This window comes from Clarias gariepinus, chromosome 4 (genome assembly GCF_024256425.1).
Source record: "Clarias gariepinus isolate MV-2021 ecotype Netherlands chromosome 4, CGAR_prim_01v2, whole genome shotgun sequence".
In the NCBI taxonomy this organism is placed as follows: domain Eukaryota; kingdom Metazoa; phylum Chordata; class Actinopteri; order Siluriformes; family Clariidae; genus Clarias; species Clarias gariepinus.
Window position 1 is genome coordinate 10,316,090 of NC_071103.1, and position 26,548 is coordinate 10,342,637.

Below are 26,548 nucleotides of genomic sequence, written 5' to 3' on the forward strand. Positions count from 1 at the left end.
TCTTTTGAAGCACCTTATGAAGGCATCTTTATGACCAAAAAATTATAACATCATCATATATTAATTCTTAAAGAAATAATTATAATGATCTAATCCACACTGCCAAAAAGGTCACTATTTCAAAGTGGTCATTTTATCATGCAAAAAAAACAGCTAAGGAGATTTAAAATTGCTGAAATAGGTTAAGAACCCTTCAACATATTATCAAACCTGGAGGGATTGTGCTAAACCATCAATTTTGTTGGAAGAAATGTGGTCAGAAACAAGTCGTGAATGGCGATCACTTAAACTCTTTGTTTAAGTTGTACTGTAAAAAATGTGCTATGTTTATTAGTGAAAGTAAGAATATTTCCATACACACAATGTGATGAGAACTCACTGGATTTGAACTAAACAGCCATGTGGACATAAGAAAATCACTTGTTAGTGAGACTTATCAGAAAAACAGCCTGAATTTGCTAGGAAGCATAAAGATTAGATTTTGGAGCAATGGATAAAGGTCTAGCAATGGGCATTGGATGAAATCTTAAAAATGTGCAGTTATATATACTGCTCAAAAAAATAAAGGGAACACTTAGTCCCAGCTTGACTTGAACGCCTCTCATATGTGTATGTATGGTTCAAGTCAAACCAGGACTAAGTGTTCCCTTTATTTTTTTGAGCACTATATATTTTTTTTAACCAGGCAGTGTATTTACTGTTACTGTCAAATATTTGTAACGCGGTTAAAGGAATAAAGTCACAACCCCAGCAAGCTGCAAAGCACCTCATGTTCTGGCACCTTTCTGACATAGACAGCTTTCATTTTTCAGCAATTTGTTCCACAGTAACTCTTCTGTGGAATCATACCAGATGGGTGAGCCTTCACTCCCCACGTGCATCAATGAGTCTTATGACTCCCATGATCCTGTTGCCAGTTTACCAGTTTTCCTAGTGCTAAGCACTGTGTACTGCCTCCTTGGAGATGCTCTAACCCAGTCATTTAGCCATAACAAATTGCTCAGATCCTTAGCCCATTCATTTTTCCTGCATCCAGTACAACAACTTTGGGAACTGAACGTTCACTTGCTGCCTAATATATCACACAACTTAACGGGTGCGACTGTAACAAAAGAATCAATGTTATCCACTTCACCAGTCAGTTGGTTTAAGCTTATGGCAGCAACTGTCCAAATGATGATGTGTTTGTTTAGTTGCTCAAACTAATTACCACAACCAGATGTGGCAGTACACTAGAGCAATGTTTGTTTCCTGGAGGTATCTTGGACCTCTTTTGTAGCCCTGACCTAGTTTTAGCTCCAAATGTGTTACTTGTTTTATTACTTTGTTACCCTCAAATAAACTGTTCTTATCACCATTCTCGCACGTTATTAATGCTCATCTGTTCATCAATAAATGAAAAAACGCAACCCAAAATTCAGAAAACGGCATTACCAAATTAGCTCAAAACAGAACATGTGGGCCCTTATTGATCATCAGATGGTGTCTTTGAATAAATGCATCTTGCATCAGTCTGAAGGAGTCACCAAAGTGCTAAAAGGTGTACAGGAAATATAACCCTAAATAATCTACTGGGGGTTTTATTTTTGCATATTTTTATCAAGGGAGTATGATGCTGTTTCAGATATGATGTATTTCATGATATCAGTATGTAAATGCTATACACCCATGTACCGGAATGCACTGTGTAAAGGCTTATGAGAAAGAATTACCCCTTGCTATAAAAAAACCATGAAGTAACATTGTATTAGTTTAATTTTACAAGACGAAGTCGATAACGCAATGCACATTGAAAGACACATTCTTTTCTGAAACTGCTCTGAAAACCCACGCCACATTACAACCATTACAACACCTTAATCGAGTTTCATTTCTTCAAATGCATTAAATAAGATATACGAAATGCTTCAAATTGAGGCATTTGCATGAAACCGGAAACTTTGCCAAACAATTAAGCAAATGTATGCAAAGTGCATGAAAAACACACACCAACCTACAGTATGTAGGGTTTGCCATGCCACTTTATATTCCTCTTTGCAGAACCTGTTATTCTTTGCTTGCTTCTTTTTCTTGGCTTTATTGAGAGTGACAAGATTCAAATGTGTCAGGTATGTTTTTCTTCTAATTTTTATAAGGATCTCTAGTCTAGGATGGCGCCAAAGTGCAAAACACAAGCACATATGAACAAAACATGAGAAAACTAAAAGTACAGTACATGACAACAAAAACATTAACCTTAACCAAAAACAGCAGCTTAAAATGACGGAAATATATCACGACTGACATCATAAGCCACATCCAGTAATTAGTTACTACACTGCTTACCACATAAACAAGCAAGACAATATTTTGTTTTTTTCACACATCTCAACAAAGCAAGAAGAGTTAAAATGGCAACGCCTATTCCTTCAAAAAAAAAAAAAAAAACATTGATGGATGTGGCTGATGACATTGGTTGTGAAGTATTTCCATCGTTTTTAGGCTGCACCTCCAGACTGCTGTTTTGTATTGTCATATATATTTTTTTCTTTTTGTATGTTAACATTTTGCAATTCAGGGCAGAAAGTTTTTGTTCTCTCATTTTTCTTTGTGTTTTGGTGCCACAGTCCTAGTCATGTGACTAAATATGCCTTTCAGGAACATTCAGACTTTTTTTTCGAAATTTTTCATATTAAAAAATATTTAATTATGCAACATTTGATACTGAGATGTGTCTGCTACTTACTGTATGCTCTGTAAAGCATTTATAATGGCTCTAATCCGAGGTGCTGTTTATTAGTGATTTATTGGAAATCGTTTACTCTAAATGAACTTTTCCTCTAAATGAAGTCAAAATGTTAAATAAAAGCGATGTGCTGAATTTAATAATGTACTGTAAAATAAGCTACGTGCTGGACCAATGGAGCTACTACCTGGACCAATACATATTAATTAGAAAAGATAAACTAAATATTTTTCCTGGGATTAATTAAGATTTTACCGCTGAAATAACAGTGCTTTTCGATTTCTCTTCTGTGATTCACTCTCCGATTACCGAACAGGGAGTGTATTTGGCTGACGGCGAAAGAAGTACAACTTGGCATAAACAAGGTGCAAGATACTCAACCTTACACAATTTTATTTCTTTGTATGAACAAGTTAGGCAGAGATTTCTGCTGTACAAAAAGACAGGCACTCACTCACTCACTCATCGTCTATAGCGCTTTACTGCATTCAGGGATGCAAGGGACCTGGATCCTATCCCAGGAGACTAAGAGCAGGAGTCGGGGTACACCCTGTACAGGGTGCCAATCCATTGCAGGGCGGCACACACTATGGGTAATTTGGGAACGCCAGTTAACCTAATTTGCAGGTCTTTGGACTGTGGGAGGAAACCCACCAAGCACAGGGGGAACATGCAAACTCCATGCATACAGAGACAGGAATCGAGCCTGGCCGGGAATCGAGCCTGGACCCTGAAGGTGTAAGGCAACAGTTCTAACCACTACACCATCCTGCCGCCTGTTAATGACTGGTACTACAGTAATGCTAGTGGAGTATATGCTATTGATATATGATATTGATGTTACCAGACACTTTTTTTAAATTAATTTTGCACTAAAAATAACAAGAAAAGACAGAGAACACAAAAACAACACAGCAAGAAACTAATAACACAAAATAAAAAGCAAGGATTTAGAAATGTGTGTAATTTTCTAGACATTCTATGTATACATTTTAAGGACTGGAAGTATTTTAAACAGAAATACATAAAAAGTTTGAAGGAGGGGATTTTTACTTTCCAAATACAGCTATGAATATGGTACAGTATTTAACCCGAATTACTACAAGAAACTATAATTAAGATAGCTATATATTTTTTTATATTTTATAGATAATCATCTAAACCGGTTCATCCTGTATACAGGGCCTGGAGTCTATCCCAGGAGTCTTAGGGAATGAGGCGGCGTACAACCTGGACAGGGTGCCAATCTATCACAGGGCACACACACACACACACACACACGCAATGGGCAATTCGGGAACACCAATCAGCCTAATTTGCATGTCTTTGGACTGTGGCAAGAAACAAGAGTACCTGGGGAAAACTCACCAAGCATGGGGAGAACATGCAAACTTCACGCACATAGACCCAGAACAGGATTCGAACCCAGACCCTGGAGTTGCAAAGCGGCAGGGCTAACCACTAAGCCACGATGCCACCTATCTCATACCAAAAAGACCTTTTGGACATAAATAAAAAATAATGGTCAAGAGTTTCTGTCTCGGAAGAAATCCACATCAAATTGAAATCTTTTAGATAGAAAGGCACTGGAAGGGTATATGGCCGATACTATTTTGAATAGGGTTTCTTTTATGTATTTTGGGGTAAATGGGACACGATAAAAAAAAAGGAAAAAGATTTTTTCCCATAAAAGGAATACAAGAAATAAAAAGAGCAGCAGATTTTGTCTTCACCAATTTGCAAGAAAGGCAAAGACGTTTTCCCCCTAAGAAAACTGCCTACAACTCATGATTTATGTACTGTAGATGAACTCATTTTTCAAACGAGTTAAGCTTTAGAGTATTTAACTGATAAGATTTACAACAACAAGTGTTACAACTGACGCTTACTAACTGTATCTTCATATCCTGTGCACTTAAAAAATATCATGTTGGTTTTGATTTCCTTCCATCTGCCCTGGGAAAACACAGGAGGCTGCTGTTACAAACGTGTTCTTTCCCCGATTGCGCAATAACAAGTCAAGGCCGCGCGCGCTCGGCCGGGCCAGGTGCAGGCGCTAGCGCTTTATGCCAAACCGCATGACGCAGGCGCGCGATCGCGGAAGTTGACTCGCGCTCTGGTCTTCGGAAAGGGTGGTGAGTAAAGGAGAGAGAGAGAGAGAGAGAGAGGAAAAGGAAGAGTGTGATTCGGAAAGAGAAGACGACAAAAAAAAAGTTTTCATGTACTTTTGTCACTGTTTTGTGTGCGAACGAAACCGGCAGAGGGGCGGCGGTCTTTATTCGCCACCGGAGTTTTCAATGTAACACTGCAGGAAGTTGCGAGGAAAAAAAAAAAAAGAAAAAAGGAAAGTGTTCAGGAAAGCAGGATACGGTGTAGGAGAGGAGACGTGAGGACAGGAGAGACACAGAAAGCGGGTAAGTTCGTGCATAGAAAGAGTTCGCAGGACTTTGTGCTTCAGTTCCGACCTTGTTTTAACCTGCAGGAGTGTTTACTCTCAAACTTAATGCTGCACAAAGTTGGTTTAAAGCTTTAACAAGTTTTGTCCCACTCCATTCTTCTGACTTGTTGCACTCTCAAGCGGGTCCATATTCCCCGGGTAGCCCATGTGTCCCTATGTGTTAATAATGACTCTCAGCCGGAATGTCCTGCAGTATTGTCTCCAACAGGGAGCCATTAGGGAATGAGTCTTCTAATCCATACTGGGAATACTGGTGCAGTGTTATGGTGGTGATGGTGTGTGCCATGTCCACTTTTCATTCTTCATTCTGACACAGAGAAAGACAATAATATCTATTTTAAGTGCAACCGCTTGTGTATTGTTTTACTTGGGAATTGTTAAAACAATTTAATCTCTGATTCGAAAGCAAATAAATAGTTCACTACTTCAAGTGAACATTTCAGAAAAAAACAAAAACAAATGCACCATGGATGAAAAGTAGCCTACTAATCCCTGAACAAGGTCAAACAGACCCGAGAAAATGAATGCAATTTAATGCAAAGCAATGTACATTTTAAGTGCATTATGATGCCCGTTTTCATAAAAAAAAAAAAAAGAAAGAAAAGAGGATGTCAAAATCCATAACAATGCATCTCCGAGCCTTTTTAACATGCATGAAGAAGTAGAATCATTTTTCTTCCCTAACTGAATCATCCGTGGTTATGTAAAGTATGTCCACTAATTTCTGCTTGAGTGCTTCATTGTGAATTTTCCTATTATTTATGTGTTCGAGGGCAAAATGTTCACATGTAAAAGATTAATTAGGGATCAATGTCCGTCAGGCGGAGGCTGATTCAGAAATCACACATTGCAGTGCATGTAGTGCACGTCTGTCATCCCCTACATAGTGAACATAGGAAGACAATAGATATACAGGAAACAGTGTAGGGTTTGGCCTGCATTGTATATTCCTGCCAAATTAATGCCAAATTTAGGCAAATGTTATTATCAAACTAATATCTATTGCTTGTCAAGCTATAAAAACGAACTTGCATATGTTTATTGCAATATTAAGTCTTCATGATTGTTTGCATTAATTACTAGCTGAATATATTTGTATTATGGAGTCACCTAGAAAACAAGGACATGTTAACGCCATAGTGTCAGACACCAAGCACTTTGCATGTTAGAGAACTGTCAGCCTTAGGAGAATAAGGAAATGTCATAAATGTTTAATTAGTTGTGCGTGACCAACATTAGGAAATTAGACAGGAATTATACTTGTGTGTGATGTGTTTTTCAATATTATTGACTTATCAGCAACTTTAAAGATGGAAACTTACTAGTAGCTGTAGATTAAATGAGTTTTTTTATGCGTTCAGAGATTAGAAACTAAACTTTAAAACTGGGCTACATTAATTTGTTTACCTTGTTTACTCTAGAAAATGTAGACTGTACTGGTGTGCAATAATGTTGACAGTATAACTGTTTATGATAGTACCAGGAAAAACTAATGAACACTATAAAGAACATGGACTCTCTTAAAATGTTCCTCCAACATCGCCCTAACTTGCATCACACACATCTCGTAGTAGTATTTGACATTGATAGAAAGAAAAGAGACAGTTGGAGACAGTGCTGCATTTCGCTTGGATTCTTCTTTTCAGTGCTGTAGATGAATCTCTTCAGGTCCAGACATGACTACTCCTTTTTGTTGTTAGCATTACAGGTACAATATGTTAGATGCCATAAAAGTGAGTGTTTGAGACAGGCAGCTATTTCTCACACACACATTCACTGACACTCTCAGTGTACGTGTTCAAATTCATCAGATCTTCACAAAGAGGCACCTCTAGATCTGAACTGGAAATAATTTAACTTGTGTTACTCACTTTTATCTGGGCGTTCCATCTCGCTGATATCTTCTCGTGAAATCTGTGGTTAATGTAATATTTTTTTTAGTGCGTTTTATGTCTTAATGACACAAACAGCTAACCATGCAGGTAGTATTACGCACGCACACACACACTGGCAATGGGACACGATAAATTATAGTTTTTGATTTACAGCAGAGCAATGCTAAGTTTTCTACATGATTCTAGATCTATAATCTAACTTTTTCTCATATCATATGGTATTTATAGCAACTGCTCGTTCGCATGATGGCTTTATATATTTTGGTAGAATCAGAGTTTTTTGTCATAATAATTTAAAGGAAGAGAAGCCTTATAGCAAGTTATGTAACTGTTTATAGCTGCTTTAACATAAGTCATGTAAAACAATTCATCTCATAGACGTTGCATAATATTAAATGATACTATAAATTCTTAATAAAACTTGACCCGTAGTTCATTATTAAATTATACAGTATAAATGTTGTCAAATCACTGTTGTATTAGAGGCATTAGTAAATCATTTACCTTTAACAGCACTGATGTTTATGCTTTATCTGCCCACACTACTGTTTACCATCTTTAATATTTGGCTCACGTTTAGATTTCATATCCAAGAACCACATTAAATTTTAAAGGCCAGTTGCAAAAGGTTTTGCTTCACTGTGCATCACACTTGCAGTCAGCTCCAGAATGATTTGAATCAGATAAAATTAGTTTTTACAAAGCACTTAGTAAGTAACTAGATGTGCCCGAGACTTCATTCGTGTGGAATTTAATTGCATGCTTGTAAGCGTGTTTTAAATATGTACAGCGTCATCTTTTAAATTTTGAAATGAACTAAGATTTTTACGTGTTACCGCAAAGTGTGTGGAATGACGTTGTAAAATCGCGTTTAGGTTCAACTGCACACTCATAGGTGCCTTTAAAAAAATATACAGCGCCATCTGTTGAATGTTAGTCTGTTTTTTTTTATTGTTTTTAATTATATAAATGCGTTTTCTGTTTAAATTTCAAAGTAGCATATCTTCTCTTCCCGTGGGCTGATTCCAATGAAACAAAGCCTGTATGTTACCTTAAGCTTGGCCAAATACACCTGTGAAAACCCTATTAACATTAGTTCAGTAGTTTTTATGTGATACAGTACAGACGGATGAAAAAAATTACAGAACCATCTTAATGTGTTCTATTACTCTTTTTACATCCCCCCCCAAATATTTTTTTCACAAATATCTTCAGTGTAGAGACACACCAACTTTGCTGTTTCTACTTGTGACTTTACAAGTGTCTAAGTCAGCGGGAATCCGCAGTGCATTCAAACTGTGAAGGCAGAGTCACCAAATCTGCTTTTCATGGGTGTCAGTTGAAGCTTGAGCATGACTAAAGCAGTATTCACTTCCCACGCCACCCGCCAGCATTCCAACTTCATTCCCCTGCCATGTTAGATCGGTCATCCTTCAGTTTACTTCCTCACTTTGTTCCAAGTCATGTCTTACCCGGCCAGCAGCCATTTCAATAAACCTTCTACATGACAGAATGCATAGACTGCTGTAAAAGCCTGTAAGTAAGACGCTTGATTTATTGAGAAAAGTCGCGAGAAAAGTTTGTTCCTGTTTTAACAGCTTGAAATTAATGAGGCAAAAAAACCCCAACTAAACAATGCAGTGTGTGATGTGATTAAGACACTGAAAAGCACAAACACCTCTCCCCTGAAAACTATTCCATTTCTCGCAACGTACTGGCTGTTACAAAAGCGATGACATCCAAGACTACTTCATTATCGTTAATTATTTTAGTAGAAAGCTGTAATACATCAACAATTATATGTATTTTCCTTTTATGAAGCACTGTTTTTTTTTTTATCATCGATTATATACTGTTTACTCATATAATTCGCAGTCTCTACTTACTATACATACTATATCATATTACAGCAAGCAAATTACGAAACCTATGATTTATGTTACAGGGTAGTGCCTTAAAAAAAATATTCCCACCTTCTAGTACAATCATTCATCTGCATTCTTTGTGTGTGAGTAACAGTTTTAATAATTGATGCTTTTAAGTGTTTATTGAGGTTTGGTGGCAGGGTTTCATTTGTATTCTCATAATCCAAATGCTGAGTGATGCATAGGTTTAAAACACACAAATTGTATATTAGAATAAATGCAGTATAAATGAATTTGTGTTCTACAAAGAAAACACCCTGTCTGTCGTGTGTCCTGTTTTTAAAGACCTCGACAGTGCACCTGTTTTTTTTTTTTTTATCCCTTTTTTTTTTCTTTGTCCTCTCTCACACCTGTTTTGGCTAAAGAAGCAGTTGGAATTTAGCCAGTTAGTTTGCTGCTTCAGCCTTCCATGACGGCATACTGACTTGGATATAATATTATAATTAGCTTCGTGCTACGCCATAACCTCAAATTATCTTTGTTGGTAAATGAAAGTAATATTATGCTCCTGTGTAACGCTTTTAAGAGTTCTGAAAAGACAAACTTGTCCACAATGTCACCACAGACGGGTTTGATGCTGGAAGGTTTCCATGTAAACGTACAGAGCATTTGCAAACCTGTATAAATGACATGTGTGCATCAGTATGCATAAAGCCACACAGACCACAGTGCTCATGTTTTGCCGGGTTAAAAAAAAATAAATTCAAGAAATCTTTTAAACTTAAGATCAAGCAGCATAAGCAAACCACCATGGGAAGCCAAACGGTTTCAAATGATAGATTAATCGTCCTCTCCATGGCAATGGGTACAACAGCATTGTTACTCTTAAATCTCTACACAGGCATTAGTGTGTCTCAGAAATCACAGGTTGTCGCGGCACACACAGTCCTAAGTAACAGCTGGCGACACACACCACAGCAGGTGACTGATATAAACATAGCCTGCATTCAGCTTCACAAGCAGAAGCTGTTGAGGTTACAGCTAAAGCCAAGTCTCTGTGTTCACACTTCACAAACAGTTTGAAAGAGTTGCACAGAATATTATAGAATCTCGTGAAGGTCACTGCGAAGTGTTGCGCCTTAAGTTTAGGGTAACGCTTAGCTTTAAGCTAGCATCATTCTGGCCGTAGATGTAACCTTAAGATTAAAATTGCAAGCTTTCAGCCCTTGAAAAAAAAAAAAAAGATTTGCTCTCCCACTACTGTGCTGAAAGTTTTACAGACTCTTAACCCTTGCTCCATTTTTTGGCCGAGCCTACATTTACGTTTACATTTTAGGCATTTGGCAGACACCCTTATCCAGAGCGAATGACATTTTTACCTCATTATACATCTGAGCAGTTGAGGGTTAAGGGCCTTGCTCAAGGGCTCAACAGGGGCACCTCGGTGGTTGTGGGGTTTGAACCTAAGACCCATAGTCCAATGCCTTACCCACTGAGCTACCCCTGACTACTACTACTAACCCTGAGCCTATTTTGACCTCCATATCTTATTGGAAAATATGATGAACTTGATTGATTAATTTCTACCACTCATCTGAAGTATGCTATGCTAAACAAATCAATCATTTAATAATATGCTTTTTTAACTGTTCTGTGTACCTTGAGAAATTAAATTAATCGAATGCGAAAAACATAATACAACAAATTGGCATCTTAACCATTTGGACGAGGCTTATATTAGTGGCGATTTTTTATTTTTTAAACTTCTTTTATATTATTATTGCCCCAAGGAAATTGTTGAAATCAATGCTGCACAATTAATCAGACAAAAATTGTAATATGGACATGACAGGTATTTAATTGTACAAGGCAAGTAGTTTATTACAGAATTTATATAGCGCTCGTCAATAATTTAAGTCTTTTAAAAAACATTCTTAAAGGTAAATATTTGCCTTCCTCCATCCTCTTAATGAGTTTTTTTGTGCCCTGATTTGGTGTTCGCCTGATCAGTGTTTGAATACTAAATAGTACATTTAATGTTTACTTTACAGTTTAATCTCAATCATTATATATGTTAAATAGGTAAATTGATAAATGCAGTATATTTCATATTTATATACACAGTATAGTTTTTATATATTTTATTAAATAATGCAGCTCTAGTTGTAAATGGGGGGAAAAAACTACATTTGGGGAAAAGGTTGTATTAAGAATAGAGTTGCTTGTCCTGGCTAAAAATTCCAGCTAGGTTTCACATCATACCAGAGCGGTGCATCGTCTTGTGCTCTGTTGTGATCTTTTTATAATTAAACCTTACTCAGAAACTGCTTCCTTTTTATCAGCGCTATCAGCTAGCAAAGATTCAGTTCAGTTAAGCTGTGCCTGATTTTTATTTATTTTTTAGTAGAGTCTGTCCGTCTAAAGTAATTTGTGTTAAACAACCAAACTGTGAGATAATGCAGATATTTTCAGTTGCTACAATATTGAATTTCAATATTAAACTTTGATGAACTATATTAACACATGGGTTAAACGTCTTTGTGCCACACTTGGCGATAAATTTTTCCAGGAGGCTGTGTTTCCAACATAAAATAATTGCCTCTCGAGTCCTACATGTGGCATACATATGTTCAACATACATTTATTACAATAATGCTGTACACTGATCAGCTATGACATTAAAACATTAAGCCCAATATTGTGTAGGTTCCTCTGTTGCTACTGAGGAGGCTATGGAGGACACGACTCCGCGAGGCCTCTGTGGGCATGTTCCTTAGATGCTCTGGGGAATTTGGAGGCTGAATCGAGCTAGCGGTGATGCTCTGAGTTCTCTGATTCCTTTCTATCGCTGCCAGCATTGTAAATGCTTTTGTCTACCAAAAGAAGACACATTGGACTATAGGCTCTGTCTCACTCAGAGACACACACGTTTTTTCCCCCATTCTTTTATTAGTCTAGTTACAAAAATAGTGCCCATTTTCTGTTGAACCATTGTTTTCGACACGCAGAGGTCCAAAAACACATTCTTAACCAGTAAGTGGGTCACCTGGGGCCTGCATGTAGCTACACGGTATGAGGCACTTTTCCTGTCTGTCCCGCACACATTGTGGTTTTTGTTTTGCACAAGAGTTTTGCAGTACGAGTGTTTCTCTAACACTGGGCAAGTTTTTATCAGCACTGTAAAGACAGGTATGTTTATAAATGGTTCAGTTAATTAACTAATTAATGTTGACTCGGATCAGGACGAATGACCAACTGACGAAGTTCAGTTTGGTTCAAAGATTTATCGCCATTACTTTTTAATGTAATTTAAGACAAGGCTCTTTTTCTATGATCTAAACATCACAGCAGGACCAGCAGGATGTCTAATTAAAAATAAAATAAAAAGAACACATACAGTATAACACCAATTGACATTGCTAATATTGTCAATTTTAATGATTATGATGTATTGTGTAACAAAATTTTGTGAAAATGTGCTCTCCTAAAGTTTACGCTGTACCCAAATGGTCAGAAGTGTAAGGTGACCTCCTTTCCTTTCAGTGGATGTGTGGGATCATTTTAAGAGCACAACATCCTCTCGGTTATTTTCCATCCCACTGACTGTATTCATGTGTGTGTGTGTGTTTGTGCCCACTCATGGCTGACTCGGTGAGGCAGTAGAAGTCTCACTTCAAGTCTGACTGTAGTGTAATTTATTACCAACTTGTTTTGAAAAATTATTAAAATATATGGTTCTAAGGACTTTCTAATAAGAAGAACGTACTTAAATACATACTTGTATGTACCTTGAGATAAACTCTGAGCTCTCCCAGACTCTGTAGTACAAAATAAAACCCGGTAGGAAAACTCAGAATCCAACCAACCAGACATTCTTAATTTTTTTCATTACTGCAATGCTGGTAAAATTATAGACATATACATTTAACCCGAGTAGGTAAATCATACAGTTTGGCTTTCATTCATATGTTTACGTTTAGGGCTGCACAATATATCGAAAAATTATTGTTATCACGAGAATGGTATACGCAATATCTGTATCGCAAAGACTTGCGTCTGTCCAGGCCCGTGACTGGTTAGTAAGGAGGATGTATACCTAGAGGATGGGTATGCAACCTAGGCCTTCTACATGGCAAGCGAGAAGCCTACCACTAAGCCACTCACAAAACTATTTGAAGCAAAGCACAGGTTTTTTTTTTTTCCGTGGCTGAACCAATGAATAATTCTTTTAGATTTTTTTCCCTGCAGGATTCCCTGTAGCAATGATAAACTCCTTTATGCTTTATGAGTTTTATAGTTAAGACTTTTTCATCAGGTTACATGGTTTGCAGTAAGATTCTGTAATTCTTTGATATTTTTATAGAATTCCCTTAGCAGTTTGCTTAATCATGAAATACGTCTAGTTCATTAGAATTTTGTGTCTTGTGTTTATTAGCGAGATATTTTTTCATACTAAAAGTGTGTCACGTAGTATCACCACATATCAGAGCGTTTTACGAGTTAATGAAGATGATATAAGACTGAGACTAAAACAAAAATTGGCCCTGATGTATCCCTGCTTGCACTGCAGCTGGTGTGTTATGTTATTACTAATATCATTTAATTGATTTTTTTTTTAAACAGTCTCATACAGTATACAGTTTCTTGCTTATTTCCTCTGTCACTTCTTGAGCAATGTGGCAAGTTTAGGAGACCTTTAAATGCTGTAATGCCCACATGATCATCAAGCAGAACATTTTGTGCTTTGCAGTAACCCAAAAGAAAACCACAAAAGGAATAGGGCACAAGTTAAGTTGAAAAGTTTTGTAAGGGCCGTGTGGGCGGTTTAACTACCCAGTGCTAAAACTGTTAGACTCTTATCTAAGCATTGACTCGTTGTTGCCCCTGGAAAGATAAATATACACTAACTTTAATGATCTTCTAACCTGTTTTCTGAAATTCTGACAGACTCTGTGTCCCAGCTGCTTAAGAATTAACCTGCATTGTGTCTTCCTCAAGCTCTGAGCCTGTTTTTCTCCACAACGATTGAGAATTTAACTGATCTGTCTGTTGCAACATGTAAGGACAGGAAACTGTAACTAGGTTGCTTGGACCATTTATTATTTTTATTCTTCCTTTAGACAGTTAGATAGACGAAAGAAGTAAGATTATCATTAGTTCATGCTGAAATATTGGTGATGTGTTTAGAGATTCTGCTGATGTGCTGAGGGACATTGCTAAGGGTGTTCAAGTCAAACTGGGACTTATGGTGAAATTTCTTGTGAATGCAAGATCGACAAGAAGATTTCAAGACTTCGCTTTGGTACCAACTGGAGGATTAAAGTTAAAGGTTTTGGTTTAAGCAGAAATAACAGATTAGGAATTGAAAGAGAAAGAATGTGTCGCTGCATCAGCCTCTTCAGGTGTCGATGAAGCGAAGATTAAATACTGCTAACACCATTATCAGCATGTGGTCAGATGGCATTGTGGGTAACACAGGAAACCGTTTGTGGAATTAGATAAATGTCAGCGAGAGAAGGTAAAGCCAAAACAGTCAATGCCCTCACTGACTATCACATGTTAATTCTAAGGACTAGCCTTTGACCTGGTTGTTCGGGTGGATTATTCCCTTAAGGTTCAGGTGGAGGTGTGTAATAGTGACATTCTTAAAGCAGTTAGGATTTTCTGTTCCTTCTTCTATTTTATGTCAAAATGTTGGCACTATTTGAGACAGATGTTCTCAGTGTTGCAATGAACATCAGCAGAGAGACTCCATGTCTGACAAAATCACTTTTTTAATCAATTGCAAACGCAAGCAGAAAACTTTTGCGTCCTGAGTTTTTTAATCCTCAGCTTATTCTCTGCTTGAAGAGTGAGAATTAAAAAAAAGGAGGGAGTCTTTTCTTTTTTTTTCTTTTTTTTATTGCACGGTAATGTGTCCATGCTTCCGAGGAGAGAGATCCCAAAATAGAACTGGTGTTTGTGCTCTGGGAGACTGAATTTCAATTTACAAAAGCAAGTTCTCCTGAAGCAGTTCTTGTGCTTGTTTAGTATCACGTTGCACAGCCAGAGTTGCACGCAGCCCTCACAAGATCAGCGAACCAGTTCAAATTATGTGAGAGTGGTTAAGGTTTCAGAGAAGGTAGAAGTAGACATTTTTGTTGTGGTATGAACGCTAGCTTGCGCAGCATCTTCCGTATGCAAGTTTCCTGAGAATGATGGCATAAAGAAGGCCACATTTAAAAAGCCTTACCTGTTTGAAGTTTGCATCAAACCTTTTTCATGCTCTCGCTTTCTTCTCATACACCACGGAAATCTCCTGCGACCCTGAGTTCATGCAGAGTTCAGACTAACTCTGTTAATCATCGGCAGGCATGAGTGTAAGATGTGTAGCGTCCGTGCTAAACTGGTGCAACCCTAATTTCCACAGGACGCTTGCGATAACATTGTTGTGGCTGCAGATATGTCAAGAGCTACTTGGGAGAAATGATTGAGCTCAACTTTTAGATTTATGTGCATTCACTTGGTTCATAGTTTATATAACAACTAAGACAGAGGGTCAGAGGTAGGTTCAAATCCCACGACTGTCAAGTTGTCCCTGTTGGGCCCTTAATCAAGGGAATTAACGCCCAACTGCTCACATGTATAATGAATTACAAATTTAAGTCGCTCTGGATAAGGACGTCTGCCAAGTGCCTAAATGTGCATGTTGGACAACTTCAATGGGGTTACACTCATGGGTACAAAAGTGACTTTGACCGAAATTCACCACATTGTGGTCACTAATATAGAAACACTGAGCTTCCACAGTAGCTGTGTTTAACTGGTATTTCTTCAGTGTATTTTTTATTATTATTTTTTTTTTAATCATTCACTCTTTATAGATTCCAGCTTACCTATTTACATGGATGCTGATCTGATAAGATGCACCTTTACATCCTCAAAGCAGTTAATCAGAATATAAAGTCTCATCTCCGATTGTTAAGAAGCTTAGGTAAATATAATATGGTGAGCCAGTCAGCGACTCTTCCTTGGAAAAAAAATTAACATGACTTGTTTGTCCTCACTAGGTGTACTGATCAGGAATAGAGGCTGAATTTCCCTCCTGGAAACTTACCTAATTTTACCCCCAAGAGGGGCAGAAAGAATATATTTATTCCAACAATCGGATCAAGTGTTTACATGGCTAATATTTACCTGCTGAACAGATTATTAAGTGTTTACACCACCCCTAATAATGTTCTGATCAGGCTGGACTGGATCTGAATGTTCTGCTTGAGGTGTTTAACACCATGCAGTTTTATTCTGTTCGGGCTATTATTATGTTTAGTAGTGAAATATTAGAGTCCATCTGGAACACACCTAGTGATTGTGTCATGTAAGAATTTTTCTTTAACCGTGTCTGGATGATTTACAGAAATTCACAGGTTTGTTTAAAGAATGTAACGTAACAGTTTCAATAATATAAACATCAGGATTGTTTTCTCATAGACACGTTCTACAACTTCTAATGAAGCAACATGACATGCTACATCTATATGTGTGTGTTTCTGTTTGCTTTGCTTTTGTTAGAACAGTTAAATGTTTATGTTGAAGCGTTGTCATTTCTAGGAAATTCTTTCTAACAAAAAGCAACGAGTGTCTGTTGACTGTGTCTAGAGCGATGATGTCAATTCACAGAACTCTGCCCCATTGAAATTTAGAATTTTGCCTCACACTAGCCAGACTTCCTCCTTCTTTTAACCCTGTAATTATAGAGCACATAAAAAAAAGAAGGCCGTGCTGAAGTTCTGCCCACTCTGGGTAAAAGCACATACCACCAGCAAGACTTAATCTAGACAAGGATATTTATTTCCTTTCCAAATGGCTTTTTCATGTATTATTTTTTTCTGTGCTTGAAATCTAGGATGCAGCGTATATTATAGAGTGCAGCTATCTTAAAATATTTGCTAACCACTATACCACTGTGCCGCCACCAATTCTTTCAGTCCAAGCTTATTATTATTAGACTTTATAAATAACTATCTTTTATAAATGTATTTTTTTCTGATATTATGTTTATTAGTGTACATAAGAATGAGAGTTTGTGCATTCGGCAAGATTTTGAGTGGGAAAGTTTGCTTGGTGTAATTCTTTTATTCAAGAAATTTTATCTTTTTTGTTTGGGCAGAAATTTTATTCAGGATGTCCTTACTCGTTAGTTCTGATTGCATAAGTTCCATTTACAGTAAGTATTTTATTTTAGGATTTTTGTCCATGTGCCATTCTGAGGAAACTCTTGAGACAGTTGTGTGTGAATTCCAGGAAATCAGCAATTTATGAAATACTCAAACTAGCACATCTGTTCTCAACAACCATGCTAGTCACAGAAAGCACACTTTTTTTTTTACTTCATTCTAATGTTTGATGTGAAAATTACCCAAAATTCTTGACCTGTATCTGTGTAGTTTTTTTTTTTTTTTATTTGCTGCTGCAGCAGATGCACAGATGTGATCCTGATAAATAAAGTAGAAAGTACAGATATAATTATACAGTAGTTTTTAGACTACATGAGTAACATTTTGGTGACCAACTCTCGGGTATTTTCGTTTGGTCCAATCCGCTGCTCTTTGAACCGTACGGTTGAAGTGATGCAGTGGGTGGACCGGAGGAGTCAACTGCACATTTCCTGGCTGGTAAAGTTCACAATATGCACTTAAGGCTCATAGGAAATGTTTCGCTTAGACCACTGGGTTTTATAAACATAATACATCCCTTTACAGGAATTCAGATGAATATAACAATATCGTAGAATTTTTTAGCTTGCCTTATTATTAGATCAGTGTGATTTAATTGATTTATGCATTTTAATAGATCTTTTGATGGTTGATTCAGTTCAGTGATTTGTTTTGGCTCAATTCAGACTTTTCAGATTATTAAAGTAAACTTCTAAATGTTAAGTACTCTGAAATCCTTAAAATTTCAAAAAAAAAGTACATAAAATGCAACTCGCTTCCATCTTCCCCAAATGCTTAGTAGTTTTGCAAGAGTATCACAACTGCTCCTTTAGATTTTATGGGCAGCTGATGTAATGTCAATCCCTACTAGACAGGAGTTTGGAGCAAACAAACAAACAAAAAAAAAAAGGATTATCACTTTGTATTAGACGTGACATTTAAACCATCAACCACTCAAGTTACCCAGCATTTCATATGTATTAAATGCTTTGTAGTAGCTTTTTATACCTCAAAACCTGTAAGGAATATATCTGCTTGAAATAAATCATCAGAGCAAATGAATTGCCTGGAAACATGAATTGACAGTCCACTCATGATTCCCGGCACTACTAATTATCCAACTTATCTAATTATTCAGATAACTTCACAGCACAGAACTGATCTTGCCTTGGCAGTTTTCTGTCTTTTAGAAATCCCAGAAATGACCATAAGGCTCACATAATTCTTTTTAGGCCAGCAACTTTCAGAAACAGGATGAGGACCTTGAGCTTTTTTTGGGCTCTCGTTCTCACCCATGACTTTTGCTTACCTTTTTGTTTATAGAAGTGATGACACAGTCGGCACATACATGACTGATAATGCAACTACACTATGCTTACCAATTTTTAGAAGAAGGCCGACACAAACATTAGAGATGGGGGGCGACGACTATAGAAGTTGTTTTGTGTGACAATTCATGTATCTTCAGACTGACTCAAAAATAAATTTTATTAAATTAGTTTTTAGTTTTCATATGTTTGCATTGGAGGTGGAAAAATGTTGCAATTCCTCAATAATCTCTAAACTTTCCACACATCGGCAGGTAACACAGCATCGGAGGAGATGATTTGACAATAGAATAAAGATATTTATAAACTTACGGTAGTAACAGAATCGCAGTACAAATTGGATCAGCGCCTAGGTATCGTGATAATATATCGGGTTGTTTCTGGCGATTGCCGTTCTTAACAAAATGTATTATTATTACTGTAGTTCTTAGCTATACCAATAGTTTGATGGATCTACCACAACACCTGCTTATATCTGCTTTTGATTCAGTGCTGTTCTCTGTGATTTATATGAAGTATTTTAAACTGACTGATCACATCATGGTGTCATGCTAATTCTCCATCGATGACTGGTTTTCGTTTCATCATTGATTAAAAGAAGTCATTGTCTTCTTTGTTTTGTTTTTTCCCTTTAGTTTTTTTTAGATTTACCTTTACCTCTCACACTCGGCCTTACTCAGTAATAAAACACTTGTCTGGGTGAGTGAAAAGAAATACACCTTCCTGTAAGAAGTACAAAATGTTCCGGCAGTGTTGCTCTTGGTAACTGTCTTTAGAGACGGTGTGCTGAGTGGACTCGAATCGAGCTCGCGGGCTGGAGCGTGAGTTTCTTGCTATTCTTCGTGGCTGAGACAGAAAGGCAGGCAAGCGGGGGCAAATACACACCTCCCCCTCATATGTGATCATTCTTGTCATACCATGGTGTGTTTGAGCACGACCACTTCTGTCTTAGTCTGTTTCGTGCACTCGCATATTAGACACTGTGATCTCGAAAGCACACACACTCACAAACACGAGTAAATATATATATACACACACACACGCAGTTCAGCAGTGCTCAGGTGTGGCACATTTTGTTGATAGCTGACGCTTTGTGTGCGCAAATGCGTCTTTGTTGTATGTGTGTATTGTTAAACATATTTGTTACATGCAGCGCTGAGAGTGACGAGTGAACTTTTTCCGCCTCAAGCCATAAACAAATCAACACCAAGCTAATTGTGGACAGTAAGCAAAACGCAACTAAAGAAGTGAAATAACTAGTAAAGCAGCTTGGATGAAATTCGTTAAATAATTAGCGAACTACCTTTCAGAATATGTTAATTGTGGTATGCTGTAGCATCAGTCTTTTCAACAGGAACATTTGTTATCTGATCGGGCTGGTGCAAAGGCCTGAGGGGGCTTTGGTGGGAGGTGGAGTGGAGGGTTTGAACGCTAAAGTGATAATCGGCTGTTGTCACCCATCCACCAACAAGGTTCAACTTTTTACGCATTCTGACATGATTTTCTCATTTTAAAGATGACGTAGAGACTGGAGTGGGTTTCAGCCTGTCCGTGATTGTGTCATTGTTTTTACCGTCAACTAGGATTAAGAAAGTCATACTATAGCACGGTGAGTATGGGTGATTCATTATACTGTCAGGTTACACACACACACACACTCATTCATGCTTGGCGGAAGGCAGATCTCCAAGATTCGCAAAAAGGTTTGGATGCAATTCGCTGGAAGCATATAGATTGGTAAACAGTGTTTGTGGCCCAGTTCCAATGAATTGTGGTAATGCTGTGGGTCAAAGATGATTTCAAATAAAAAGTATATGTATGTTAATGTGAGTTTGTGTGCACTTTGTGGTGTTTCTAGGGGAACAGGTACACAAAAGCAGAGAGTTGTCCAATGGACTATGTGGTAAGCTTTTGACACACATACACACATACACACACACTAACTCACACACTGGTCTCCTGAGGCATCGAGGCTGATAATGTCTAAGCTCGCTCCCAGACCTCATTGGTTTACTGTTCATTATTGACTTAGGTCTAATTTGCTCTTAAACAGAATGAACTTGTTTGATTTTTACACGCACCCCAGTGACCTTTCCTCTTGAATAGAGTCTTTATGTTCATTTCCTCATTTATCAAGAGCTAATAAGCATAACATTTAAAGTACACTGAAAACAATTGGTCTCATTTATCAAACTGATTTTACCTTACACAAGCTGTAAACCCGCATAATAAGGAGACTCGGTAATGTGAATCTCTATTGGTTAGCCTTAAACTGTATAATGTAGAGATGCACCGAATGGAATTTCATGTATAAAATAAGACATGGACTATTAAATATCTTTTACATTCCTTCCAAGGTCGCACAAGGGGACTTTCTCCAGGTTACTGGTCTGATTTTTTTTATTTGTGCAAATTAAACAGGCAGGGTGTAGTCTTTTACATGCATCCTACAAGATAGGAGCTTCTTAAATTGCCTCACACTAGGGCTGCATGATTAATTGTGGGGGAGAAAAACCACAGTCTCAATTCATTTAAGAATGACAGCGATGCACTTGCAAGTATTTCAGATCCTGCTGCATGCACGTTTGCTTATTTCCTTGACAACAATCCCAGATGCTAAATTAGTCACACTCATTGATGAGACTCACACAGTGTAACACAAAACACAATTAATTCACCAATCAGGCAAGAGATTAGCAAATGATTTAGTCACACTTCTCAATCACTTTTCGCAACTCCCTCCCTCATTTACGACGTTCAGCTGTCGCTCACGTAACAAGGAGGTAGCCCCATAACAGACTTGTCAGTTTGCTTGATGGAGTTAAAGTAGTGTATCATTATTTTAATGAGCGTAAAACTGTGTGTTTTGTGCTCAGAATTTATTTTTTACTCATTACAATTCTCATGCATTCAGCGCTAACCAGTCAGAGGGTAGAATAGGTACAATACCAACCAGTCAGAAGCTGGAAGGGTGTGACATGTTTCTGATTGGCTCCTTTCAAATGTGCAACCATTTTTTCGGTTGCAAAAAATGATTATTGTGCGAGAGAATCGTGAACTTAAATTCCCATGAAGAAAAATCGTGATTGGCATTTTATCGAAAACAAATCGTGCAGCCCTACCTCATACCATCAGGACACGGAAGTAAAGCACAGATGCACATGATTGGCTAGTTTTGTAGATTTGTTAGTGCTGCTCCAATGGACGTGAGCGTGCACATCTGCCCACTGAGAGCTCCTGACTACAGATGGCTGGAGCAGAAATCGAGCTTATGCTCTCCAGATGACAAAGCGAATGCGTTTCAGATATCAGATATCTATAAGACCGTCTGAAAACCGTCCAGTCACAGGCTGATTGTTCGGTGCAATAGTATCGAGCGAGTGTCATTTCTATGTGAGCATGCTATGTGAATACAAAGAAAATTGGCCTCATCAAACCTTTTGAAAAACTTTGACATTAATAACTGAGACACAGAGAGCACATTAGTATGCAGGTAGACGACTGATTTGTGTCTCTTTTAGTGATGAGTATTACATTTGAAATGTTGTCTATGTCTTCACAGCCAATCAGCTTGCGTCATTGTTAGAAAACAGCAGGGTGCTTTATTTTCATCATTATGCTCAATTTTCATCATTCACATAAAGTTTATTTGCTGTGTGAAGAAAAGTAAGCCAGTCTCCAGCTTTGTCAAAGTAGGTTATCAGACAGGACCTGGCTGGTGAGTCTAGAGAGTTTTTTTTTTTTTCAGTATATTTCAGTATAATGCACTCTTCTCTGAAACATAAGCACACATTGCAACTGTGCTAAAAAGTGTGGGAGCTAAAAATATAGGTCATTGCAGACCATGATTTATCATAAGGCATGGTGCATTGCTTTCTGCGAGCTATTTCCTGTTAAAGCAGCCCCTCATAAAACAGACACACATGCACGCGCACACACACACACACGTGCATAAAAGCAAACTATGAATTGTAAAAGTAGATTCCAATAAGAATCAGCCTCAATGCCCAGTCACACATCTGCATGCAACCGGTGGAGGGAAACCGTCCGAAAGCGGTCCGCATGTTGATACACCTGTGTGTATCGTCTTCCTGGCTCACTTGTTCTTCTTATTTTTTCAGTTTTATACCCATAACCTTGTCTTGAGCTGGGTCACTTGTATTTTGTTCTGATCTGGTGTTGGTCCCTTTGGTTTTGTTTCGATTCCGGGAAGAATCCTTTTCCTAGTTTCCTTTTTTTGTCCATTTTTTTCTTTCTTTTTTTGAGGGGGTGGACACCCAGCTCTTGTCAACCAAGAAAGTCACATGCTGCATGTGGCCTTTTTAAGAAGCATGAAGGTTAACCTGTACATAGTTGTTGGTGCCATGATGTCAAAGTCCCTTTTCCACATGGGACTGCTGTGCTTTAAAACTGATTGTAGGCAGCCAAACTTATTCACCGCATGAAGCCCTGTGGATTGTTTCTCATCAGGGTACTCTTGAGAAGTGTTCCTAAAATAAATGTTTTTTTCCATAGGGAAAAGCTCATAATGACATTTCGCTCTTGTTAATAGTGTTAGTCTTGCCATCTTTTTCTTCCTTTTTCTTTATTTTCTGTGAATCCATTTCCTGTTACGTTTGCATTTATGATGTAGATTCTAAATGATCTTCTGTATAAATGGTTTCTGCTGTGGAGCTGGTCAGTGTTTCTGTCAAGCTAGTGTCTGCATTCTGTCTCTCTGCCTCTCTCGCTCTCCCTCTCCTCATGCCTCTGTCTCTGTCTTTTACCATTTCTTCTCTATTCTACATGCTTCTCACTCTCTCTGTGTCTGCATTTCTCTCTCTCGCTCTCTGTTTCTTTGTCAAGGTCTATAATTCTTTGGACATTGCTCGGTTATTATTACTTTTCATGTCTAAAATAGTATATAGACATTGAAGTTTAGTCTTTCAGGTTTACCTTCATAGCATTTACTCCCAAGTCAGGTAAGTGAAATAGGAATTATAATATAGAACCGCATATAGCTGGTCCCCTCCCCCATTTTTTGGGACTGAAAGTAATTAGACTTAAGTAGTAGTTCAGGGCATGGGTACCTCCGCAGTTGAAATGATGGATGTTGAGTTGTTGACCAGAAGGTCACAGATTTAAACCCCAGCACCGCCAAGCTGCCAATTTTGGGACCTTGAGCACGGCTCTCACCTGCTCAGATGTGTACTGATAAATAAAGATGGATGTAAATTCAAGTTGCTCTGCATAAGGGTGTCTGCCAAATATCGTAAATATAAATGTAGACAGTTGACTCAGCTAAAATCTAAAAAACTTATCAGAGAAAGCAAAATCATTAGCTGAAAGAAAAACAGAATTTATGGTTGCTGGCATAATCATAAATAAAATAACCTTTTTTTTTTTCTTTTCTTTTCACTTGGTTTAAAAATAAAATGAAAATCTTTGTAACACAGTTGGTCAGGTCAGGGACAGGCTGCCAGAGGTAGTTGGGTCTGTCAGAGTCAACAATCAAGAAGAGGCTTTATCAGTGTAAGTACAAAGGGTTTACCACAAGATGTAAAGCATTGGTAAACCTCTAACAGGAAAAAAAAACAATAATAATAAATAAAGCGCAGATTTGCGAAAACACAATATAGAGAGATGAGACGAGATCTGCTTATAGCAGAATGATGCAAAGAGAAAAGCATGGAGAAGGGAAGGAACCGCTCACGACGCAGTTCCAATCATACTGAGTGTTTCTTTTTTTGTGTGTGCGTGTCTGTGTGTGTGTGCGTGCGTGTGCACTGCCAGTGAAAGTGGTTCTCTTCTATTTATTAATGAGGTGAGCGCTGACAAAAGCAGCAGATTTCTGTTCAGATCCAGCCAAACACTTCGCACTACAAATGGAAAATCATGCTTTAAAATTAACCCAAGCGGGGTTTTTTTAAAGGCACAAAAGTGGAATATTCTGCAAGTCAGTCATCTGATTATAGACCAATAAAGCATGCATTATACTTAATAAAGGCAAAACCAAAGGCTAGTGTGATATATACACATACACTCAACTAAAGGATTATTAGGAGCACCTGTTCAATTTCTCATTAATGCAATTATCTAATCAACCAATCACATGGCAGTTGCTTCAAATTCATTTAGAGGTGTGGTCCTGGTCAAGACAATCTCCTTAACTTCAAACTGAATATCAGAATGGGAAAGTAAGGTGAATTAAGCTGTTTTGAGCGTGGCATGGTTGTTGGTGCGGCAGTCCTGTGGGCGAAAATGCCTTGTTGATGCTAGAGGTCGGAGGAGAATGGGCCGACTGATTCTAGCTGATAGAAGACCAACTTTGACTGAAATAACCACTCGTTACAAGAGGTAAAGCAAAGCATTTGTAAAGCCACAACACGCACAACCTTGAGGCAGATGGGCTCCAACAGCAGAAGACCCCACCGGGTACCACTCATCTCCACTACAAATAGAAAAAAAAGGCTACAATTTGCACAAGCTCACCAAAATTGGACAGTTAAGGACTGGAAAAATGTTGCCTGGTCTCGGATGAGTCTCGATTTCTGTTGAGACATCTAAATTGTAGGTCAGAATTTGCATAAACAGAATGAGAACATGGATCCATCATGCCTTGTTATCACTGTGCAGGCTGGTGGTGGTGGTGTAATGGTGTGGGGGATGTAATGGCCCCCACAGTCACCAAATCTCAACCCAATAGAGCATCTTTGGGATGTCGTGGAACGGGAGTTTCGTGCCCTGGATGTGAATCTCCATCAACTGCAAGATGCTATCCTATCAATATGGGCCAACATTTCTAAAGAATGCTTTCAGCACCTTGTTGAATCAATGCCACATAGAATTAAGGCAGTTCTGAGGGCGAAAGGGGGTCAAACACCGTATTAGTATGGTGTTCTTAATAATCCTTTAGGTGAGTGTGTGTATATATATATATATATATATATATATATATATATATATATATATATACACTGACCTAAAGGATTGGGTTGAGATTTGGTTGAGACTGGGGGGGCCATTTTAGTACAGTGAACTCAGTGTCATGCTCAAGAAACCAATTTGAAATGATTCGAGCTTTGTGACATGGTGATTTATCCTGCTGGAAGTAGCCATCAGAGGATGGGGACATGGTGGTCATAAAGGGATGGACATGGTCAGAAACAATGCTCAGGTAGCCGGTGGCACTAAGGAGCCTAAAGTGTGCCAAGAAAACATCGTGAGTGAAACATCGACATGAGTCTTATACGCCTTTGACTTAAATATACAATGTAAAGCATACCAATCTACTTGCCTAAATCTGTCCCTTTTCTATCTGTCCCCTTTGCCATCATGTGGCTTTAAAACCATAACTGTGCTTAAGAAAATGTATTTCACGTGATGTGTAACAGTTTGTCTCTGCGCCTTTAAATCGCGAGGGGAATCCCAGACGCCAATTTGTGTCAGAGCTGTTTTCCACTGTATTTGACTGTGAACTTTGTTAAGGATTTTCCTAAGTTAGGATTATTCACCATCAGGACAGCTTTACAGGACCGACATTTTCCTTCATCTTACGGGCTGATTCATTGAAAGTAGTTGAACCGCGGTCCGTTTGTACGGAAATTCGTAACTCAAATGTACTTAAGTCGGGGACTACCTATACATAAGTGTGTGTGTGTGTGTGTATTTGTATGTATGTATGAATGTATGTATGTATGTGTACATGGGTATTAAAAATGGTTCTTTAAAAATCCTTAAAGCTGAAAGTTTGCCGTTAAAGCTAGTACTCATTATTTTAAATTTCAATATGCTGTAGTAGACAGCTTAAAATAAAACAGTGATTGTCCAAATTTATTGTCCAAATGTTCAAATATTTATGTACCTGATTGTATCTCTCAGCCCCCTTTCTCTCTTACTCTCACTCTCTTTCACTCTGTTTCTTTCGCTTTGTGTAAGTGTGTTTGTGCATGCGCGTACGTATGTATGTATGTATGTGTGTGTGTGTGTTTTATTTTCCTCTTGGCAGTCTTGCAGGATATTTCAGCACAGCATAGTGACGTTAGAGAGTGGAATGAAAACTGACACGACCTTCCCTGACAGCTCCATAGACATTCCTACGTG

At 38.0% G+C, this 26,548-nt stretch overlaps 1 protein-coding gene across 2 annotated transcripts in view; it reads left to right on the plus strand.

Annotated features, from left to right (window-relative positions):
* The first annotated feature begins 4,821 nt into the window (after window positions 1-4,821).
* shc1 (SHC (Src homology 2 domain containing) transforming protein 1) overlaps window positions 4,822-26,548 on the plus strand; it is a 40,803-nt gene continuing 19,076 nt past the window's right edge. The window contains exons 1-2 of one of the 2 annotated variants that reach the window (XM_053493585.1): window positions 4,822-5,139; window positions 20,325-20,369. In XM_053493585.1, coding sequence (XP_053349560.1) covers window positions 20,358-20,369 — 12 coding nt within the window. In that variant the 5' untranslated portion in view covers window positions 4,822-5,139; window positions 20,325-20,357. The remainder of the gene's footprint in view (window positions 5,140-20,324; window positions 20,370-26,548) is intronic. The other variant, XM_053493586.1, reaches the window with a different exon arrangement.